Genomic DNA, 24,071 nt, shown 5'->3' on the forward strand with positions numbered 1-24,071 from the left:
CTGATCTAACCAATTGTGATCGTTTATGATTTAACAATAAAAGAGGTCTTGCTAGCCTTAGAACCATCAACACACTCAATATCTCCTGCTCTCCAATTGGCAATAAAAGGCTTGTCAATTTTCTTTTTGTTATGAATTATTATTGCTCATTGAACAGAACAATAAAGATGGGCTGTAATTTCAAGCAAAAGAAATACTTTTTAAACGCGTTATTTAAGAGTGGGGTAGTTGTCCTACAGAAGCAATTGCCGGAGGCGGCAATTGCCCAGGGAGTAATTTTTTGGAGGGAGTTCTCCTAGAACCGCAATGGAGACGTGTAATCACTGAAATACTTCAAGCCAATATCCTTGTCTAAGTTTGTAAGCCAAGTTGTTTATTATTATAACATGCGAGCATAAAGATGGGTATTACCTGGCATACAGCCATTGCATGTATTTGACAGTGACTACATACATACATATGTGACAAATACTTCCTCCAAAATAAGTATCTCAGTCCTACTTAACTGATGCTGACGCAGTTGTATGTTTAAATGGAACTATTTAAATAAAGAAATGATTGCACCGGTTACTAATAGTCCTGGCATAACATATATGATGTGCAAGTCTATTTACAACTAAACGGTTTCTTCTTCAGGAGAAAACAAGTTTAATAAGGTATTTGTTAATAAAAATACTGAAGTGAAAAATATAGAGTGAAAAATGTAAAGCCCGAATGAACTCTTCGTCTACATTGTGGAGGTTAATAGAGATGACTGTTTGTAGAGGTCAATTGTGAGTGTACTAAGAAATACTGGTATAGAATTTTGATTATGTAAATGTTCTTCGGCAAGGTCTACTAGTGTTGATGCATAAGCTGTCTCCAGTAACTGCAGTTCTCCATCTTCTGACTCCTGCAAATATCTACCAGCTATCAAGCGTGTGTAACAGGTGTCACAGGTGGGCAACATTCTAGCATTGCGTGTCAAGCGATGGAACACAAACACAAAGTTATTGGATTGGCAACACATAACAAGTGCCAGTGAGTGTCATAGTTAAGCAAGACAGAGAGAAGTACGCTCAAGTGTCTCCAACACCACCAAAATTTACAACAACATACAATGTATATTGGAAACTAAATGATCGCAAATGGTTAAGATTTGGTCCTTTACTTTCGGGCTAACATTTTTTGGTTACAGCAAGTTCTTCGGACAAAACTGAAAACACTTAAAACGAAACCCTAGTAATGCGCCAAACACCGATATATGAATGGTAAAGAAACCAGGACCTGGAAGAGGAGGAAGTCATCAGGCGAGTTGGAGTACATGTGCATGAGCTTGTACTGCTTACTCTTTGGCACATCTAACCGATAGCCAGTCAGCTGGTAGACAATTTGACGAAACTCGAGGCTTGTGACTCGGCACATCTCCATCAGCTTTTCATAGCGCTTTTCGCTGCTCGCCAAACGCCCCTTCAACTCTGCATTAATAAGGGAAGGGCATTAACATTGACTTAAAAGTTATGTGTCTGCGTATTTACAATTAGTAAGTTCCCATAGAGAGATAGTGTAGTGACACCTGGGTGCACCAGTGCTGAAGTGCTACACTAGGCGAACAAGCAGATCATGTTTCCATAGGATGCTATAGTAGAACGATGGTTGTGTGATGCCTTATGTCAAGGCTACTTACTATGGCATTATTTGTTATGCACGTAATACTAGTTAATCAGTAGCTTCTATCACTACTACATCAATCTATAATACAACAAACTACCCTGCTGCTCATGTATTCACTGCGTGGCAGAGACCGTTCCTTGTAGTAGGAAGTACGTGTTAATTTTTATTTTGCTCAAGCTGAATCACTGCCAAATGAAATGATATCAACTAGAAATTCCCCTGTCATACAGCCCATGATCAAAGAGATAATGGAAAAAAGAAAGGGTACTGCCGGTTGAGAAATGCAATATTAGCAGTCAAATGGCACTGCAGTGTAATAGGAGAACTGCAATGGTAGCTGTAATGTACTGGGTGTTATTATGTACAACAAACAGCAATAATGAAAGGAAATGTTATGTTTATATCTCTCCCTGCAATAGGAGAAATGCAATATTAGAAGTAAAATGGCAAGCTGCTGTGTAATATACACAGGTTGGGGAGGCTGTATATCATTGGTCATAGCAACCAATATCAAGGAGTTGTGATATCTATCTAGATTTCAGTATTTATATCTAAGAAATTATGTTGAATTTACAAATCTAAACAGATTTTAGCTGGTTGTCATAAAAATAGATGTGTATCTATAAGAAAATGTAGGCCTATTACTTAATTTTGCGGATAATAAAAACGGCTTGGCAGTACCGCGACATTGGGCACAGCCACAGTATCATCAACAAAATCTTTAGAAAAATAATACCAGTAACATATTGCACATCATCGGTCATTATATACTTCGATCTTATAAATTCAAATGATTATTATTCTTATAACTAAATCTTACATGTATAATAATCTTATAAAATCAAACAGTTATTCTTACAATTAAATATTGTAACAATCTTATAAGAATCGTTAGAAAAATATCATCGTCATTTTCTTTACTTTCACTGCTTTGGACATCAGTTGGAATACCAAAGTACTCATTATAAGTGTCCAAAATGTCAGAGTCCAGAAGAATCGGCAAAAAAGAAATGATTACTTTTCAGTACTTCTACGTTAATTACAGAAACCTTTGACAATTGGACAATGCCATAGACTGATAAAATGTGCACGTTTTTCTCGTGAAATGCACACGACTTAATGGTTCTACTCTCTGTCGCACGGCCTTATCAGCGTTTCATTGGCCGGTCTTAATTTTGATTAAAAAAGGCTTGTCAAGATTTTATTGCGGCTTTAGGCCAAATTTATCTGTATATTTATGTATAATCCGATCAGATGGGTTAGTTTTAGGATATTGCATCAACTTTTCAAAGACTTGGTAACATATTTATATATGTTTATATGTGTTTTGTATCATTATTATGCTTAAATGACTCTACACAAAAATGGTTAAATTTTTTGATGGGATTTCGGTACAAGAGTTTGGTGACGGCCGTTGACGGATAATTTTTCGGGAGTTGTGTGCGCATATTCATTTATCATAAAGCTCCCAAACAATCGCTTCGCTCGTGTTTGGTCGTGGGAAAATAATGAAAATAACCGAAGTGTGACCCTATTGGTTTCCAAAGCCGTTTCCATGGCACAAAGATGGCACATCACACGGGTGTTTCACTTCCAAACAGCAACACTGAATCATGAGAGATAATGATAGAGCCGACTGTTTCTAGGATGACATTCCGACACCACATGGGGATGTATCGCTACGCTATCACTCTATAGAAACTAGGTGAATGACAAACTATTGAAAGGTATCCAAGTCGCATGGTATAGTTCTAATCATCAAACATTGCTAACTGAAAAAACCATCTGGCATGCTCAAAAATATGAGCTATTGTTTTAGTTTACAGTATTAAAAACAAAAGCATGAAATTTTAGAGGGCTGGTTGTGTGAGGGTTATATAGTTGGATAGAAAGATGATCATAGTGCAGCACCACTGAGATCTGTAAGGCTGAAAAGTAAACAATCACCTTTGAGCTGTTGATTCTCCTGGGCAGAGGGAGCCTTTAGATTCGCCTCAACCTGAGCAGTCACATCATGGGCTTCTGCTAAATTCTGTTCAAGCACTCTGATTCGCTCACGCAGTCTCTTATTGTCCTCTTGCAGCAGCCGCACTTCTTCAGCTCGATTCTGCTGTGCCTTAGAAACTGGGTTTCTCGTCAGATGCAGCACCTTGGTCTTTGTTGGGTCATATTCTCCCTGTCACGTGAGACAGTAAAATCACAGGCTATGAACTTACTGTCCGTGTGGCATCACATAAGCTGATTGACCAAACATGCTGCGAGAATAACAATGAGTCAACAGCCTTGAGGAAAAGGCAAGTAACGTAGACAGGAGAAAAGCTCGTACCTGCATGTCCCTTTGCTCTATTCTAGCCTCCAAGATGTCTCGTTCTTGTATAACTTTTTCACACTGTCTCTCTAACTTCTCCACTTTCTCTCTCAACTCAAGTAGCTGGCATCGATCAACTTCTGCTGCCGAGCTCTCCTTGGTAGACTGAGAGGCAGCAGCGAAGCTGGACTTGAGCTAAGAATTAATCAGACTAAATTCATAGACACTCAGAGCAGTCATGGAAGCAGTCAGCGATCGGTGGTGCACCTCACAAATGGGAACAACACAGATCATCCATAAGGCGGTATATGAAGCCTCCAGTTCATGGGATCAGTAAGAGTTTGCTGAGAGGGCCACTCGTTACTTCTTGTAATCAACTCAACTAATTGACTCGCTACAGGTCCTCTAAGCCCGTGGTTCTTAACCTTGTAGGACATACTAAACCAGTTTCAAACCAAACCCAAAATTTCAGCCAAACCCTTCTTTATTAAAAAAATAAAATATGATTATTTTATATTTAAGAAATTAAGACATGTATATGTTTGCTTTGTGTGCAAGATGAAATGTGTTCAAAGAACAAAATCAATACTATTTATTAACTCACAACAAACTACATATCTTTTCATAAAGACTTGACTGTGTAAATCAGTGTGACTTCTGCCGCTGGCTTTACGAGACCTCCACTGACCCACTGAGACTGACTCAATGAACCGATGGGGGTTCGATCGAGCCTACATTAAAAACCACTGCTCTAAACTAACGAAAATATAGTTTACACATGTATTTGACAAAGAGGTGAGTGCCTAAGCCTTTGATCAGTTTTAATGTACATTTTAACTAGTTTCACGATACAAACAAGTTTATTATAAATGGAGCCGTGGTTAAAATATGGAGTCTCCTTCGATACATGAAAAGATAACAGAATGCAATGAGTGTGAGTGTCAATGTTAACATTAATGTCAATGTTAACATTAATGTCAATGTTAGCGTTAATGTCAATGTTAACGTTAATGTCAATGTTAACGTTAATGTCAATGTTAACGTTAATGTCAATGTTAACGTTAATGTCAATGTTAACATTAATGTCAATGTTAACATTAATGACAATGTTAGCGTTAATGTCAATGTTAGCGTTAATGTCAATGTTAACGTTAATGTCAATGTTAACATTAATGTCAATGTTAACGTTAATGTCAATGTTAACATTAATGTCAATGTTAACGTTAATGTCAATGTTAACATTAATGTCAATGTTAACGTTAATGTCAATGTTAACGTTAATGTCAATGTTAACGTTAATGTCAATGTTAATCCTTCAGAGGCTAACTGACCAGAGCGGTACTGTTGATATTACAACTCAATGTTTTCTCTTCAAATAGCTATAACAACAAATCATCATTTTTTCGTAATCACCGCGTATCTAAAAACAAAGTTACTTTTACTTGTTTCAGAGGCTAATGCAGGGCTGAAACGAAGAAGAAGGAATCAAAGGCAAAAGATTACTTGCTCAAGTTTCAGCTTGAGGTCACAGCACTCCTGAGTCTTAGCTCGCACTTCTTCCTCTAGTTGCTTGTTGGCTTCACCCGCTCGCTCGACCATTCTCTGCAGCTGAAATGATTTGTCTCTCTCCGATGGCACGACCTCCCTCGTCACATCAACATCGTACGACTGCACTATCTTTTTATAGCCGTCTCTTTCCTGCTTACCAAGTTAAACAAATCAACCATAACTTAGTACACTCTGACCGATTTAGATTAATATCAATAATAACATCAATAACAAAAGCTAAACTGTTTGCCACTCTCCTGAATATTCTTTTTTTCAGTCAATCATGACAGAAACAGTAAGAATGAAGTCATATTTTTATACCAGCTAGTGATAATCAGTGATGCTTGACAACTCAACAGATATGTATATATAACTCTATATATATGTATATATAACTCTCTATATATGTATATATAACTCTATATATATGTATATATAACTCTCTATATATGTATATATAACTCTATATATATGTATATATAACTCTATATATATGTATATATAACTCTATATATATGTATATATAACTCTATATATATGTATATATAACTCTATATATATGTATATATAACTCTATATATATGTATATATAACTCTATATATATGTATATATAACTCTATATATATGTATATATAACTCTATATATATGTATATATAACTCTATATATATGTATATATAACTCTATATATATGTATATATAACTCTATATATATGTATATATAACTATATAACTTTATTAGCAGTAATTTCATTTTAAATAGAAATGCGTTTCAAATTATGCAATGCAACAATAATAAAACAAACAAAAAGGGGAACAGCCAATAAAATTTAAATCTTAACTGTCACGTACAGCTTTCATCGTTTTTTCTAGGTAAATCAGACACGCTAATTCCGATTTTGTACTCAAAATAAAGATTGATCCACTAACTTTCAAAGTCATGAAGGCTTTTTTACAACGCTTCAATATCGGTCTCGAAAACAACACAATCGACACAACAAGCTCCGCCCTTAAACATGTGATGCATGCTAGCTTTTTAGGAATGGAAGTTGGAGATGTTTAGTCGATTTAGAATAATAGAGATGGGTGTCTTAAAAGCCATTATTATCGAAATTCAGCCTTCAAAATAATCTGAGTATTTTATGAATGGTAGATAAGCTATTTAACATTGCTCGTAGCTTGTTACAGGATGTTCAATAGGCTGCTCGTCAAGAAAAATAAGCTCAAATAAGCGCGATAATCCCGCTAGCTTGTGATAAAATCGCGCTTTTTTGAGCTCATTTTTCTCGGTGTCAGCCTATTAAACATCCTGTTACAAGCTACGAGTAATTTTAAATAGTTTATCTACCTTTAATAGAAGACTGAGATTATTTTAAAGACTGAATTTAGATAATAATGGGTTTTAAGACACCCATCTCTATCATTCTAAATCGACTAAACATCTCCAACTTCCATTCCTAAAAAGCTAGCATACGTTACATATTTATGGGCGAAACTTGTTGTGTTGATTGTGTTGTTTTCGAGACCAATATTGAATCGTTGTAAAAAAGCCTTCATGACTTTGAATGTTAGTGGATCAATCTTTATTTTGAGTACAAAATCGGAATCAGCGTGTCTGATTTACCTAACAAAAAACAATGAAAGCTGTTCGTGACAGTTATGGTTTAAAATACCTTTCTTTGCTAAGAGAACTGATATTAGGTGAAAGATAATTAAAGCATCTAGCAACGACATTTTCAAAGTAATTGGTAGTTTGTATGAAATCTGTTTATACCATGTAAGCTGAAATGGGTTGAAAACCTGTAACTGTCCTGTGAAAAATGAGGAAACAAACCATGAAAGAACTTGAAATCTATAATTTACGTATAATAAACATTTAACATAGGTAGTGAGATGCAAAAATTTGGAAAGATCAGTCGCTAGAATAAGAAATGCTGAAAATAAGATATGCTGGAAAATGATGTAGATTTGCATTTAGTTGGAATGTTCTTTTATGCAACAAAAATAGATCATTTGTGACATATCTTAGAGCTAGATTATAATAAATGTGTATACTATAAATAATATGGCAAAAGGTAAACTGATAATAAAATACAAGGGTAGATTTTGACAAAGATAAATAGAAAGATAGCTTTAGATCTGACAATTACAATGAGCTATCATTGTAATAAAGACGTGAAAGCCGACAGACTCAGGGTAACGGCGCCCAACATATTATAAAACATGGTCTCAGATCATGCAAGCAAAAAGCATATAAAGATCAATGAAATGATAACAATATCCCATGACTCCCAGCCCGTTACAACCAGTGGTAATTACAACCCCTTCTAGAAGATTCCGATGAGATGGCACATGACAACCAACCGCGTACCTGTGACAGTAGAGTGACTTGTCGCTTCAGCCTCTCCAGCTCATCCTGCAGTAACTCATTCCTACCTCCTGCCCCTGAAACCTTTGCCTGTAAGCTTTCACTAGAGCCTTGCAGTTCCTTCACCTTCAACTCTAGCAGACGATTGCTGAAAAAAGTGAAGAACAGGTTATGAAAATAATTTCCTTTTTTAAAACCTAAATTTTAACAACTTACAATTTTGAAACATGTCAAATACATGACTAGCAACAAACAAACTAAACAAATTTACTATCAAAAATGACAAGTAAAGTGTAGTATTCCACAATATTTAAAGACTTTTTTATTTATTTATTAAAAAGAATGTATTTTAGTTAATAAATATTCAGAGAAACTTGAGTTAACATCATTAGATACTTACGAAGACTTCAGCTTTCCAATATTCTCCAACATGACAGCTTCTTTTTCCTGAGCTTCCCTCAAACGCACAACTGTATCCTCAGGAATTCTAGACATACAGAAGATGAAGACTGTTGGAGAGAGAGCAGCTCAATGATTCTATCTGACACAAATAACACCTACTGGTGATAGCAATTACTAGCACATAGGGGCACCAAACCTCACACGTGGTAAGTTAGAGACACACGTGGTAAGTTAGAAACCCACGTGGTAAGGTAGAGACCCACATGGTAAGTTAGAGACCCACGTGGTAAGTTAGAAACACACGTGGTAAGGTAGAGACCCACGTGGTAAGTTAGAGACTCAGTCGGTAAGTTAGAGACCCATGCGGTAAGTTAAAAACACACGTGGCAAGGTAGAGACCCACGTGGTAAGTTAGAAACACACGTGGTAAGCTAGAGACCCACGTGGTAAGTTAGAGACCCATGTGGTAAGCTAGAGACCCACGTGGTAAGTTAGAAACACACGTGGTAAGTTAGAGACCCACGTGGTAAGTTAGAAACACACGTGGTAAGTTAGAGACCCACGTGGTAAGTTAGAGACCCACGTGGTAAGTTAGAGACCCACGTGGTAAGTTAGAGACCCACGTGGTAAGTTAGAGACCCATGCGGTAAGTTAGAAACACACGTGGCAAGGTAGAGACCCACGTGGTAAGGTAGAGACCCACGTGGTAAGGTAGAGACCCACGTGGTAAGTTAGAGACCCACGTGGTAAGTTAGAAACACACGTGGTAAGGTAGAGACCCACGTGGTAAGTTAGAGACTCAGTCGGTAAGTTAGAGACCCATGCGGTAAGTTAGAAACACACGTGGCAAGGTAGAGACCCACGTGGTAAGTTAGAAACACACGTGGTAAGTTAGAGACCCACGTGGTAAGCTAGAGACACACGTGGTAAGTCAGAGACCCAGTTAAGAGTACAGGAGCTCATTTCTGTGGATCAGCTCAAATTAACAACTACACAAATATTTTAACTATATTTACTGATACAAACTTGTACAATTATTAACCTTTGCAACTACAAGATATCCCAGATATTTTAAACCGGCCACCAGAAAAAGACAAAGCGTTAATACATAACAAAAAATGCTGAATATTTATAAGACCATAAATGGGATAAGATAATTAATAAGACTTGATATTTATATTTATTTTTTTGCCATTCAACTTTCCGTAAGTGTGCGCTGCATTTCATCAATTAATAGAAATATAACATTAAGCAAAAGTTAAGATATATTTACAATATTGATTAACTAAAAAAGAAATAAAAGCTCAATTCCTAAATATTAAGGTATGATGAGGCCTACATGCGCAGTAGCACTGCAGCTAGTCGAAGCGCTGGGCCTTAGAAGCTGGCATATTTTGGCTGGTAAAATGAAATATTTGGCATATTTTATCAAAATTTGAATAATAGGTCTTGACTAATCTAAGCTTCAGCGTTAACAATGTAATATTATAGTTGCTTGAACCAGTTAAAGATGACAAATCACACGGTGTTATAAAGGTCTTTGCCCATGATCAGCTAAAAATTTGAGTGACTCATCTATGAATTATGATGAAGAATTGTACCAGCAGCTACTGTAGGTGCTGAGTGTTTGACAGTGCTTGTAGCAGCTCATGGGTCACAGAGATCACAGAGTCTCAAACCCTTGGACTAGAACATCGTTATGTAATTACTAGGGTTTTATTTTACTTTTGTTTTTCTGCTAATCCACATGTAAGTTGTAGGAATAAAGTCTTCTCAATCAAGATTTAACAAATGTGAGTTCATAACTCTGACACAAGTGTTAAAGCAAAAGGATTTTAGATGTAGATATCTGGTGATACTAACCTTTGAACTTCTAGCTCTTTTACCTTTTGGCAATAATTCTACAATGAGCAAAGTTACTGGTTAGTGTTAAACTGCTAGTATAAAGTACAAGAACTAGTGTATATACAATGACACTTACCTATGCTTATAGCACAACAGCAAATGCCACAAATTTGTGACCAGACAAACAATTTCATTTCAATTTAGTTAATAAGTTAATTAATTTTAAGTCTATAAGTCTATAAGTGTCTGATGTTGTCTATATTCAACTGACCTATAAATACCACAATAGCAAAATTTCTACATTTTTGCAATATCATGCTTTTATATCATCGACAAAAACACTTGGTGACAGCTATGTTTAACCCTTTCGCAGGCGAGTTTTTTGGGCTATTTGAAACCCCCTGAGCTAATTAACTTTTCACATATCGATTAAAAAAAATCCTTGATACCATCTTATTTATGATATTGTAAACGTGTATTATGTGTTTATGATACAGGTAAATACAAATAAACATGTTTCAAGTCAATTCTTCATATAACTGTTTCTCTAACTATGGTACTTTTGGAAGCATTTGCCCTTGCAGAGGCCTACACCGCAGTCATGACACCATGTGCTTCTTCTTGTTTTTTTATAGCCTTGCCTTTGCCTGTAGCCTTTGGAGGACGCCATGACAGTAAAAGAAAGTTATTGCACTCTGGGAAAGCATTCGAAAAGCAGAAACAAAAGCAGAAACAAGCTACAAACGAAATTCCCAATTTTATTTAAATTTATGTTTTTATTTCGGATTTTTCGTTCATTTAGTATTGCAAAAATGATCGTTTTTTTCTTCTCAAAACGACTTATTTTTTGTTGCTAACAGAGACCAATCTATTTTAGTTTGTTATAGGTAAAAAATCAAACAAAAAAAGGCAATAAGCCAACCAGAAATATATTTATAAAAAATACGTTCGTGTGGCGACATAATAGTTGCTTCACCCATTGTCGTCAGTATCGCAAAACGACAATAATGTTGCTATGCCTGGAAAAAGGGTTAAGACCTGCATCCAAAAACTATGCTTTAGAATTACTAACAATAGTACTTGAAATGGTGAGTCCTGTGAGACGCTGAGACAAGAAAATTAAAAAATCCGGAGAGCCTAACGAGAGCCTGTACAATATTATTTAGGTCAGCTGAAGAGCAGAAAGTCATGTTGCATTCTGGAACAAAAGCTAAATACCTCATTTTCAACTTGGAGTCGTGCCACCTCTTCTTGAAGATTCTCGTGGTTGTTCAACTTCCTTTCAAGAGTTGCAACCTGTTCCTTAAGAATTTCTATATTGTCACTTGTAATCCTGTAAATGGTACATATATCAGTTGCAAGACTGTTGCCTATCAGCAGACAGACCATAGACATATTTCTATACGCATAGAAGTATTCTCATAAAACATGCAAGTGGTAGTATGAGCAGCTAAGAAGGTATGCTTGGAATAATGCAGAAGGTCCCAGCCTCTATTGTAGGTTCAAGCAAAGTCAGGAACCCAATAGCCACTAGACCTGATGAGGTTCCATCTACATTGAAAGTGAGAATCTACCTATTCAGAGAATGAGCTTCATCTACTGGAAGATTAAGGCTACGCGTACTTAAAAAGCAATAAAGCTACACCTACTTGTAGAATAAAGCTCCGCCTACTTGAACAATAAAGCTACACCTACTTGTAGAATAAAGCTCCGCCTACTTGAACAATAAAGCGCCACCTACTTGTAGAATAAAGCTCCGCCTACTTCAACAATAAAGCTCCACCTTTTTCAACAATAAAGCTCCACCTACTTGTAGAATAAAGCTCCGCCTACTTCAACAATAAAGCTCCACCTACTTGAACAATAAAGCTCCACCTACTTGTAGAATGACACTTTTTGCTTAAGCTTCTTGTTCTCCTCAGATAAATCGGTCAGTCTGGCGAGGTCAGCCTTCCTTGCTGACATAATGAGCAGGTCATCATTATATCCCTCTTTCTCCCTCTCAAGCTCACGCACTCGCTGCTCTGAGGCTTCACACCGAACCTTCCAGTTTTTCTGAGCCATCGTTTCAGAGTCAGCCAACTTCCTGCAGAGCACATGAATGCCTGTCAGCCAAATCTCTCTATAACTTCTATATACTAGTCTCTAAATTAGCCATGTATTTCTATTACCAAGTTTTCACACAGTGTAGCTACAGATAGCATAGCGACACATTTCATGTGGTGCTGCAATATCGTCATGGAAACATTCAGCCGTGGTTCAACGTCGCTGTTTGGAAGTGACACACCCGTGCAATGTGGTATCTTTGTGCCATGGAAATGATCTTAGCAATCAACGGCGTTGAACTTGTCGTGCGTATAGGTCTTGCTTGATGCTTTAAAAGCAGATATTTTTGTTATTAAACAGCTCTAACCTGTCTGTTTTTACTTGAGATTGAAAATGGCGGAATAGAAGACTGTATGGACTCCGAAATCAAAACTTTTCTTGACTACCCGACTAACATGACGCTTGACTACCTGATTAACATGACGCTTAAAGAATCTTAGATACTAAAAAGCCGACAAATTTAAATTTGTATGTAAAGCTGTCAAAATTGCTAGCCAACAATAATTTTATTAAAACTAGCAGTTTTTCCTGATAATCCAGTTTGTTTAGTAGTTCACCTCCTAAAGATATGAACTTAACACAAGGCGTCGCGCAACCGTCACTCTACTATAATAGCACCCTATAGAAACATTATCTGCTTGTCGATCCACTGCCACACCCTGCTATCGCTACACTATTGCTGCATGGAAACTTAATAATTATCGATCAGAAATATTCCTGTCATCTACACCCATATTGACAGGCATTACCTTTACCATGTAACGCTAATCCCATCTTTATTTATAACAATAATATAGCTCAGTATCTCCTTACCGCTTCAAGTCAAAGAGCTGCTCTTTAGCCTGAGAGAGTTCACTTGACTTTACCGAGAGATCTGACTGCACACCGTGCAGATTGTTTCTCAACTCCCGACATTTGCCCTTCTGCTCTTCAAGTTGCTATCACATACAACAATATACAGTGTAGATGGCATATAATACAAATATTACTCGTGTTTTATGTAGATAACTAAAAACACAGAACACGCTATAAAAACAAGAACAAATTTAAATCAAAATTGAGCTCTACTATACATCGTTTTATACCTCTGCACTCATCAATCACTTTATCAATCGATTAGAGGTACAGAAACGCATAGTGATTGGTTTTAGTTCAATGATATTAGGTCAATGTTAGGTGACTAGTACTAGTCCCAATTAAATAACCGAGAACCTTCCGACACAACTGTTGACTGAGTTGCATTGCATTCGCTAAATTAAAATAAATGTTGAACATTGCAAACATTTTAAAATATATTAATAAATAGATAGCAATATTTTTAACTATTAAATTTTTCATATATTTCAGTCTCCCAGCACTCAACAAACTCGGCACACAGTGTTAAAACAGACCACTAGCAGCAAAGCATATCGATATTCATAGACAGTGAAACCTACGACTAAGAATTCTCCGATGCGCAATGTCAAATTTATGCAAACATTTGTATCGAGGTATGGAGTAATTTCCAAAATGCAGAGATTAGATTTTCTCGAAACACGGCAGGTTTGTAAGTAAAACAACTGGTGCAAAACATTCGCCAATTTATCTGCTCAGTTAGCCGCCGATAAGGTTCAAGTAGGTTAAGCGAGACTGGGAAGGTTGACAGACTTAAAATTGCCATCATACAACCGACATGTTGATATGGGTGAAGTACGCATCCACGTCCCATCTGTTTCCTGACAGTGCTGCACTTGGGTAGTTAATTATGTTGATTATTGTTAGAGAGATATTAGATACTATAACAAAGAATGAATGTGAGTTATGGTAAATTTTCATTACAGAGACTTCCAGATACTAGGGTACCGACTCAGAATCGTGATCTAGGTGAAGAAAGTTCTAAGCTAGGGTGCAAATTTGGGATTATCTTCTCGTGTCCCCAATGTTAATCCCAACAAAATGTGATACTCTTTGATCATCCAAGGCCGCTATCTAAACTGAGCTTGGAATGAATTGCGTATGTTAACTGCTAACAAAATATATCAGCTTGTAGAAAAATTTCTTGACATTTCATTGCACATTTTTTCAATGTCAAAGTAGAAATTGTGTTGCTAAATTAAAAATTGAGTCCTCTTTATAACACGATGTGCATCCAGTCGTGAAAGGGTTAACCAGATTTGGGGTAAAAAATGGAAGGGTGGTCTCCCCTTTGCCCCAGCTGGAAGAAGAACATTGGTTCAAGCATAAACCTTTGAGCGACAGCAATTTAAATTTTATTGGCAGCAGTTATCTCTCGCCTAAAACTGATATTGCCACAAGGCACAAGCCAAGAGATTATCAACTAACCTCAGTATACAAAATTTCCTGCTCGAGGTTGGACTTTTGGAGTTGTCTGATTTTTTCATCATAGACAGCTTTTGTCTGCTCGAGGATTTGTTTTTGTTCACTCAATTCTTCCTCACACATCTCCTGACGATGTAGGACTCGCTCGTGAGATGTTTTAAGAATGGAATAGCCACGCAACTCCCTCTGTCAAGAACTAAATATTATGTAGGTTATACCAATGTGCAACACAAACAACATGTGAGCTGCAAGCCGTTATATTAGAATTCAATCTTTCAATGACCGATATGACAGCATCTCCAAATCATACAATCTTCAATTACCACGCATGCCAATAGCTTCTACGATAAGCTTAAAGTTACATGTACATTAGGGAAGTGTAACATGAGCATTTTGGATACTTTAAGAGGTAACGATGTTCTATATCTTGATTTGTACCCAAACCTAAATGATTTGCCTCTCCTGGCTTCTCAGAGTGATGATATAGTTTCAACCAAGCGATAGTTCATATTTGTCTACAGAGTGAATGCTTGAAAGTGTTCATATTTCAAGTGCAGCTAAAATTAAAACTTTTGTTCTTTTGTTTTAATAATATCTATATAAGTTGGACTAAAAATTTTTTTTAATTTGTTATAAACTTGAGAAATGTTGCTATAGGGATAAATGTGGCGAGTCACTATTGGCAGAGAATAGTAAGTTAGTTGTCGCAGAAATTAGAACAAAGCTTCCACAATAATATCGATGGGCATCATCTTTACGACCAACAGCCAACTATCTCCTACCACAACTTTGTACATAATGAACAGCATGGTGATACTACGTCACTATTCGTGTAGTGTCTCATATATAGCACAGCAGCAATGATAAAAATATATGTTTGATTTTCACTTGTTGAATGCTTGTGTGCACACGGGCTGAATGATAAGCCAGCTATTACCGTATCATTGATTACATAAGGTTAAAATTAGTTTGTATGTCCCACCTACTTCAAAAATTTGATAAAATAAACAAATATTTATAAATTGCTCCATTAGATGCTATTTAAAAATGTATAACACAGCTATGATATGTTAAAGTTATTATTAGTTAATGAATATTTGAGGATAAATCAGAGAAATCACAATGAGATACTGAATGTTTGCAAATAACAAGTTCTAGCTGGTCATTAATTATCAGTTAGACATCAAATGATACATAATTAAACTGGTCTAAAAATCACATATTGTATACTTTAGAAAAGAATGCTGGCAAACTTGAAAATTTGCAGTAATGCTAATACTGCTGATCATGACTGCAAGTTCTACTTGACTGCCCCTCACCATATAATTTCCTATATAACCTTACTGCATTGATGCTATTTTGGGAGTTGCCTACCCAACACAACCTGACTGCTTACGACAGCCTCTATAGGAAATGGTAATTAACTCTCAAACAATTGTTTCTTTTTCAAACTGTTTTACTACCCACATACCACTTTTACATACAAATCTTAATATAGCAAATATTTTTGTAACTTCAATAGTCATGCAGACGATGGAAATTTGACGATAGAAATATTTTGCAATTGTACATTCATACTCATTAGTTGTAATATAAGGTGAAAAACACTGTTATATTCAGGTCAGCCCAGATACAATGCATATAAAAACAATAAGTTACAATACAATAGGTTTATTGTCAACTGAAAACTGGGCTGCATTTTTCTGTCACCAGTTCTAAAGAATAGGCATAAATAACAGCTGATGGCCTACAGTTATAGCTCATTACGAGCATTGATAAACCATATCGGTACAGACAATATATATATATAGGACTTTGTTTATAAATTAAAGTCGCAGATGCTACCTTGGAAGGTGTTTAAGAGGCTGGTTCTTACGAACCAGATAGCGTTTTAAAACCAAATATTTTTAATATTCTGGCGAAAAACACAGACCATATATGTACAGGTGAAGTTCGAATAAAATCGGGCAACAAATGTGCAAAATGCATAGACTTTACATGGACTAACAGACATACATACACGATAGCGAAGTGGAATTAATTAATATAGATTAATCAAAGCATTGAGTGAAATTCTGACCAATTCTACCTTGTATTGCCTCTGGGACTGAGAGCGGCAATACAAGGTAGGTCAAACTTGATATAGTAATTGAGCATCCAATTGAGCATCAGACACGGTTCAGAGCCAGTCGTGGTACTTTAAATATTTAAATGCAAATATTTTATATAACCAAATATACTGACAAACAGCCTCCTATCTGCAGTCAACATCATCTCATCAACAAGACCTGCATGTCAGGTTATCGAATAAGACTCACATCGTGCGCCTGCTTTAACTCTGCTATCTCCCGCTCATGAAGCAGGGCTCGTTCTTTTGCCTCAGTCTCTCGAGTTACTAGCTGAGACTCGAGCATGCCGATCCGACTCTTGCAGTAAATCAAGTCTGTTCTAGTCTTGAGGATATCAGGATCTGTATAGAACATGTAGACAGCATTTGATGGCAAGAAACCATTCTTTTTAGCCATCTTTTTGTATGCTTAGAGATCGTCAATTGTTTGGTTTCGATTATATTGTGAGAGCTAGTTTCAAAATCAGTGCAAATAATTATAATATGGTGGAACCTCTACTTACGAAAGACTCCACATAAAAAATTTGCAAGTTATGAAACTTCTTTTGGTAGAAATTTTGCTTTACTTCGACTTATGAAAAAATATTTTTAGATACGAAAGGCAAAATGGCCTTTCGTACTTTGGTCTGTTTGTTAGATTCGTCCCTTGGCCTATTTGCTGCCCGCGTGTATGACTTACAACGCCCCGTATGATGCGTATCACTCAGCAAAAGACTTCACTATCAAAAGACAGCAAACGACAAGTGCTCGTTTCCGTTCATTGCTTAATTTGGAGTTATCCTATGTCTCACACAGAGTAGCACAACTATCATTTCTGGCACTTCAAGTTGTGTTTTGGCCATGGCAATTTTTTTTTTGCGGAGTAAATAAATTTTTCTGCTTACATTTAAAAAACATTTATTCTGAAAAACAAAACCAAGACAAAAATACAACACCCACCTGTTCTAACCGTCCTCTCCCAGCATCACGCGGTCGTTTTTAGCCTCGCCTAGACGTCCCACGGCAAAGGTAAACAGGCAAACAAACATAACATTCATAGTTTTTATTTATCTTTTTTTTCGATGTGTACTTTTTCATTTATTATGTAGGAATATAATTAAAATATGTATTTGTTACAGGTTTTTACTTTTTACCATTATATACATGTACTTATATAATGTATTCAAATGTTATAGCTTAGTTTTGCGTAGCCTTGGAAGAGATTAGGACATTTACATGTATATGGTAAAATCGGTTTTTACTTCTTGAAATTTTCCAATAACAAAACGGTTTCTGGAACGAATTATTTTCATAATTAGATGTTCTACTGTATTTTAGCAAAAATACATGTGAGAAAATAGATTGGCTTAGTTGAAATGCATATTCTCATTATTCAAGCATGATGATTGGTCAATCATTACTGACAGACAGGAAAACTCTCTTGATCTTGCAACTAGTCAAAATAAACCTAGCTTAGTTCCTTTATGTATAAAGAGACCTTATTGGTTTAGATCCTTCTATAACAGTTAGCAATTAATCAGCCTCTGAACTGCAAACTTGAGCCCAAGACTGACACATTAAATTGTTAGCTGATCATGTACAAGAGATACAGGTGAACCCATGATAAACTTTGGCTATAAGCCCTGATTCACAGTCTGGCAATATATCAATCTTTTACATAGACTATCAACACTGTTTCTTTCTTTATAAGTACAAATAGTTTTGCCCCTCATTTTTTTATGTTCTGTTTTCTCAAAAGAAGTATGATATATAAGTTTACAATTTTTAAAGAACAAAGACGTCAAGCAGCATTGGATTCACCCCCTCGGCCTACCATTTGCTCTATGAAACTAAACTTGACATCTGACTTCCACACAATGGCAAGAACAGTATGATAGATTGTTTTCCAACTATCTTTTATGCAACTTGAAAAACAAAAGTAACATACATGTATCTCTTATCACTCTAGGCCAGCTATAGCCAAATAGTGGATCTAGATCCGGATCTTTCTAGCCTTGTTAGTGGACCTTACAAGTTGCCTGTCAAAAAACTTTTGAGATATTTATTGTTACATTTGGTTTAAAAAACATTTTTTGTAAATTTTTCTGGTCATTTATTTGGTCATCACCTGTAAACTTGGAAAAGTACCTAATAGCTACTAGTCTAGCTAGAAGACTACTTTCTTGCTTTGCTTCAACTTACCTATGTGAATCATTGTTTCCAGCAATTAATGCCTCAACTTACCTATGTGAATCATTGTTTCCAGCAATTAATGCCTCAACTTACCTATGTGAATCATTGTTTCCAGCAATTAATGCCTCAACTTACCTATGTGAATCATTGTTTCCAGCAATTAATGCCTTAACGTACCTATGTGAATCATTGTTTCCAGCAATTAATGCCTCAACTTACCTATGTGAATCATTGTTTCCAGCAATTAATGCCTCAACTTACCTATGTGAATCATTGTTTCCAGCAATTAATGCCTCAACCTACCTATGTGAATCATTGTTTCCAGCAATTAATGCCTCAACTTACCTATGTGAATCATTGTTTCCAGCAATTAATGCCTCAACTTACCTATGTGAATCATTGTTTCCAGCAATTAATGCCTCAACTTACCTATGTGAATCATTGTTTCCAGCAATTAATGCCTCAACCTACCTATGTGAATCATTGTTTCCAGCAATTAATGCCTCAACTTACCTTTGTGAATCATTGTTTCCAGCAATTAATGCCTCAACCTACCTATGTGAATCATTGTTTCCAGCAATTAATGCCTCAACTTACCTTTGTGAATCATTGTTTCCAGCAATTAATGCCTCAACTTACCTATGTGAATCATTGTTTCCAGCAATTAATGCCTCAACTTACCTATGTGAATCATTGTTTCCAGCAATTAATGCCTCAACCTACCTATGTGAATCATTGTTTCCAGCAATTAATGCCTCAACCTACCTATGTGAATCATTGTTTCCAGCAATTAATGCCTCAACCTACCTATGTGAATCATTGTTTCCAGCAATTAATGCCTCAACTTACCTTTGTGAATCATTGTTTCCAGCAATTAATGCCTCAACTTACCTATGTGAATCATTGTTTCCAGCAATTAATTTTGTGAAAAACAATCATAGAACACGATTTACAAATGCTCTTCTTCATGAACTTGTAAGAGTTGCTATAAGTAGCAGGAAACTGTGTTTTGATAGTACTGAGTAGTCAAAGCCTACTCATCATTTTTCTCACTGATATCAGACATACTTATTACAGCACATTCACACACCGATTTTTAGTCAAATTATTTTTTTTTTAAATTGTATTTCATGCATTGTTTTAAGATATACACAATTGCAAGCTTTTATTTGGTAAAAAAAAAAGGCACATCCTGCACTCGTTGTGGATCTTTAATTTGTCAGATTTGGCTATAGCGGATCATTGCAAAAATCATTTGGCCATCCCTGCTCTAGGCAAACCATGGTTATTGAGCTGTAGCTACTACTGGTGAATAAGCCCACTGAAAAATTGTTACTAACAACTGTGATTTCTAAAACTTACCTCGACTGTGGGAAAGATTGGTAGAGGTTTGTGAAGTCTCGAGGAAGCTCCCATCAGGTGTGCCTAACTTGGATCGTTTCCGTCGATCACCTGACATAAACTTCTCAAAGTTGGACTTCATATCAATGATAGCTGTGTTATCATCGGGGTCCATGATATGTTATTTCAATAGAATATAACAAACCTATATAAACCCTACAATTGAAAACAAATTTCATCAGCTAATAAAATGCTGTAAGGTTTGGTTGAAAAAACTAAAGGTTGTGACTTCTCATCTTCAGCGGTTTTCTAACATAGGAAATAGAATTTTAAGAATGAACTTTTAGCTAACCTTTGCAAATGCATTAATTTAAAACAATTGACTAACATACCAATTAAGAAATGTATGATAAGTCCTTAGAGAAAGGAAACAACTTGAATGATTTCATTCCATCAAGCCATTGAGTGCCTGCATTCAGATAATAACCATTACTCAAAACCGTATAGAAAAATGTATAATTTATGTAAGCATGCTTACATAACAAAATTTATAAACATTGTATACAGGATAAGAGCAGTTTGCCAGTGTTGATGGTATAGCCAATGGTGCCATAAAGCAATAGTTTCGAAAGAGCTCCAAAGCAGTGCAAGAGAAATCTCAGGATTAGCTGCTGAAAGCAGCAAAAACTCTTTTTTAGTACTTTTATATAAATATCTTAATGACTTTGAAAAGTAACTTAACAGTATTTGATACAATTATATGCATGAAGTATTGTATGCACAAGGTGAATATAATTACAGTATTCTTTACCAATAAAAGTTGAGTGTTATTCTGTTTTTTAAGAAAACATGCTGGATATCTCTGATCACCTTTGAGATATTTGTACACCCATCGAGTTCATTAAATTGCAAAATTGATAATTATTTGTAACACTCTTGATCGAATTGTTCACAGCTCGCTATACATTTCTCTTTTGTTTTTCTTTCAACACTTTAGATGGCAATAAAAATCTGTCACTTTACCTTTTCTCTATGAGTATCGTTCAATAAAATATCAAAAACTCACAACTAAGATTCGGAGATTTTTTGCGACAGGAAAACCGGATCTATAAGCTAATAACATTTAAAATCACATTAGGAGCCAAGTTGACCATCTCCGGTTTCTGTGTATTAATAGGTAATCGTGCAGATAAGATCTATCACTATTCAGTAAGAAAAGGGAAATGTCCAGCAGGTATGAGATTGAAGCCACATGATTGCTGCTGCGTGTGGAATTTGCAGCAAAAATAACCTAAAAGGTTTTAGACACAACAAGCTACATGTATGTATAAAGTGCATGTATGTATAAAGCTATGTATAAAGTCCTTAGAGGTTGACTTGCAACAAAATTCACATTACAGGTATTTGGTATCAAAAGGTTCACCATGTCTTACTCTGCTGTGTTGTAGGTGCAAAATATGTGGAAATGTGATTACAAGCTCTTAAAAGCTCCAAAACGAACAGTTAATCGCAGTCATCACGAAATTGCCGTAGTTTGGAATCTCTTTATTTGGCTGATGCACTCCAACAGTTTGGTAATTGTTTTGACACATGATGTCATCACATGAAATTAAAGGCCAATAAAAGGCTCAATTGATATAAAACGTCTCGTAACACTAGTTTATGACAAATACTTCGGGTTCTACCGAAAAGGCCGTATCAAATATAAATGCTCGCTACTTCACAGTATCGTTTCAGCCTGGTCTAACCATCTAGTCGTAATCTGATCATGTGACCTTAACTTTCAGCCAAATCGCGCGAACAGTTTTTGCAGCATTTTTCGATTATCGCAGGTGACCAACAGGCTCTTTATGTTCATCAGAAAATGACATGCAGTCCTTCGAGCTAAGGTTAAAAAATTAAATAAATTTTTACGGTAGGTTTTGAGATATAAGTGTTCAAATGACAGCTTTACAATGACGATGAAATAGACCCATAAGGACGAATGAGGTTTCAACAAATGAGGTTGCATGAAAGTGTAAACAGAAGCCATATTGTTCAACTACGTCCCATTTGAGCTGTTTTGGAAATGGGTTCCAATCTACAGAGTTTTCGTGATGGCTGCGATTAACTATTAGTTTTTAAGCTTTTAAGAGCTTGTAATCACATTTTCACATATTTTGCACCTTCAACACAGCAGAGTAAGACATGGTGAATCTGTTGATATCAAATAACTGTAATGTGAACTTTGTTGCAAGTCAACCTTTAATACGGCAACTTTTTCACATTTGTCTATTGATCCTCAGATATTTGCATAACCTTATGCATACTATTCAAGAAATGTTGCAAGCTTAAATCTTATTTTTATAGATAATATATAACCAAAAAGGAGAACTCCTTCGTTGCTTAATTAATATCTCTAGTACTTTAATTTAGTGTCAACACAAATCGCATGCTAGTAAAACACAACAATCCTAACTAAAGACAAGAATAACTATGCATTCTGACCCTTCAACGTAATCACAATAAAATAAGATGTTAGGAGTACTCTGCAATCCGACATTCGTATGATAAAATTCCTCCGATTCAACACTAGAACGACAACAGTTACAGCGTCGCCAACTATTCCTCCTTGAAGAAGCAGTTCTTATTAGCTCTGGAGGTGCTCATACTACTTTATTAAATTTAATATCAGCATGGTTTGCATATTCACAGTTGTACCGACTAATGGTTATAAATATAGGCAGTGTCAAATATGATTGTTAGTTTAAATTGCGGCTTTCGGACAATTTTTGATAGGAGATTCCTATTATCGCAGTGAGCTTTTCTTTGTTTAAAATAGTAAAATTCAAATGTTATACCTGAGTTTTGCGTAGCCTAAATTAAACTAAATGCCGAACTAAATTAAAACCTGCTTACATCCACGTTTCCTGGTTGCGCGGTTGTATAACTAGATGAATAATCGCTCGCCTAATGCTTCTGAAACTACAGACGTTTGTTTTCAAATCGCTGCCACCGACGTTAAAGCCTAATAGCTATAGAGGCATAGACTGTGACGTTCACCGTCTCTCAAATTACCCTAAAAAATATGGTTACCTTCGTTTTTTCTGTGTGCCTGCAGTTTTACAATCCAGAACTATTATTTATATCTTCACAATTGTAGCCGATAGAGTATTCGTTTTATGAGTGGACGTCAAATTACGATACAGATGCCCCTAAAAACATCGGTCAATAGCGTAACAACTATGTCAAACTTTTTATTGACCTCAAAATCAAAAAGATTTTCTTTATTGTTTTGGAGAATTGACTTTATTGACTTTAAATTTAAAATACACATTTTTTAACTAATTAACAAATCAAGCTGTCTAGGCGTAGTTTAAAAACATAACATTAATACGTGTAGCTACATATTGGATGCATTGTAATATACTGTCAAGTAATTAGAAATGTTTTCTGGTTTGAAATTTCTGTCTTTGGCCAAAAGCTTTCCTAGCATAGAAAAGCTCTTCTATCCAGATGCTGATGTGGGTTAATAGTTTTGTAACAGGCTGTATAGTAACGGAGATATACCTTCCCTGGACATAGACTTTATGCTGACAACGTCATTTTCTTGCAGCCACTTGGCAATATATTCTCCTATCTTACATTTATTGTCACAAAAATTCAAAGGCTTTTACATCTTGGTAAGGTTGAGTGACAGTGTATTCTGAGCTCTCCAATTTTGTGACTAGATTAGCTAGTCGTGCATATTGGAACTGTATCTCCAACAGCTGTTGAGCTAACTTAAGTTGCTGAGCACTTACTTTGGCTCTCTCAACTATAAACCCACTGCCATCAAAGCTCGCCATGATGGTGACTACTTGTGACAATTTTTCTGCATAATAGTGTGCTGCATCCAACCA

General features: G+C 35.9%; 1 protein-coding gene across 1 annotated transcript; it reads right to left on the bottom strand.

The window, feature by feature from the left end:
• Nucleotides 1–394: 394 nt before the first annotated feature.
• On the bottom strand, nucleotides 395–23,180 carry LOC137391198 (mitotic spindle assembly checkpoint protein MAD1-like). The gene is made up of 15 exons (XM_068077589.1): nucleotides 23,089–23,180; nucleotides 20,212–20,406; nucleotides 16,868–17,019; nucleotides 14,553–14,735; nucleotides 13,044–13,168; nucleotides 12,004–12,210; nucleotides 11,343–11,457; nucleotides 10,143–10,180; nucleotides 8,278–8,364; nucleotides 7,881–8,025; nucleotides 5,465–5,659; nucleotides 3,980–4,156; nucleotides 3,601–3,829; nucleotides 1,267–1,457; nucleotides 395–892 (listed from the first exon to the last, which is right to left on the bottom strand). Exons 2-15 carry the CDS (start codon nucleotides 20,363–20,365, stop codon nucleotides 728–730), a joined length of 2,163 nt encoding a protein of 720 aa, XP_067933690.1. The 5' UTR covers nucleotides 20,366–20,406; nucleotides 23,089–23,180; the 3' UTR covers nucleotides 395–727.
• Between the last annotated feature and the right edge of the window lie 891 nt (nucleotides 23,181–24,071).

Source organism: Watersipora subatra, chromosome 3 (assembly GCF_963576615.1).
Source record: "Watersipora subatra chromosome 3, tzWatSuba1.1, whole genome shotgun sequence".
Taxonomy (NCBI): Eukaryota; Metazoa; Bryozoa; class Gymnolaemata; order Cheilostomatida; family Watersiporidae; genus Watersipora; species Watersipora subatra.

Excerpts from the sequence above, each read along its gene's own strand:
- LOC137391198 (XM_068077589.1), bottom strand. The coding sequence starts at position 20,365 with ATGGACCCCGATGATAACACAGCTATCATTGATATGAAGTCCAACTTT. Across the intron at positions 5,660-7,880 it reads AAGTCACTCTACTGTCACAG|GAAAGAGACGGCTATAAAAA; the intron begins GTACGCGGTTGG and ends CTTGGTAAGCAG. Across the intron at positions 4,157-5,464 it reads TCAAGCTGAAACTTGAGCAA|CTCAAGTCCAGCTTCGCTGC; the intron begins GTAATCTTTTGC and ends ATTAATTCTTAG.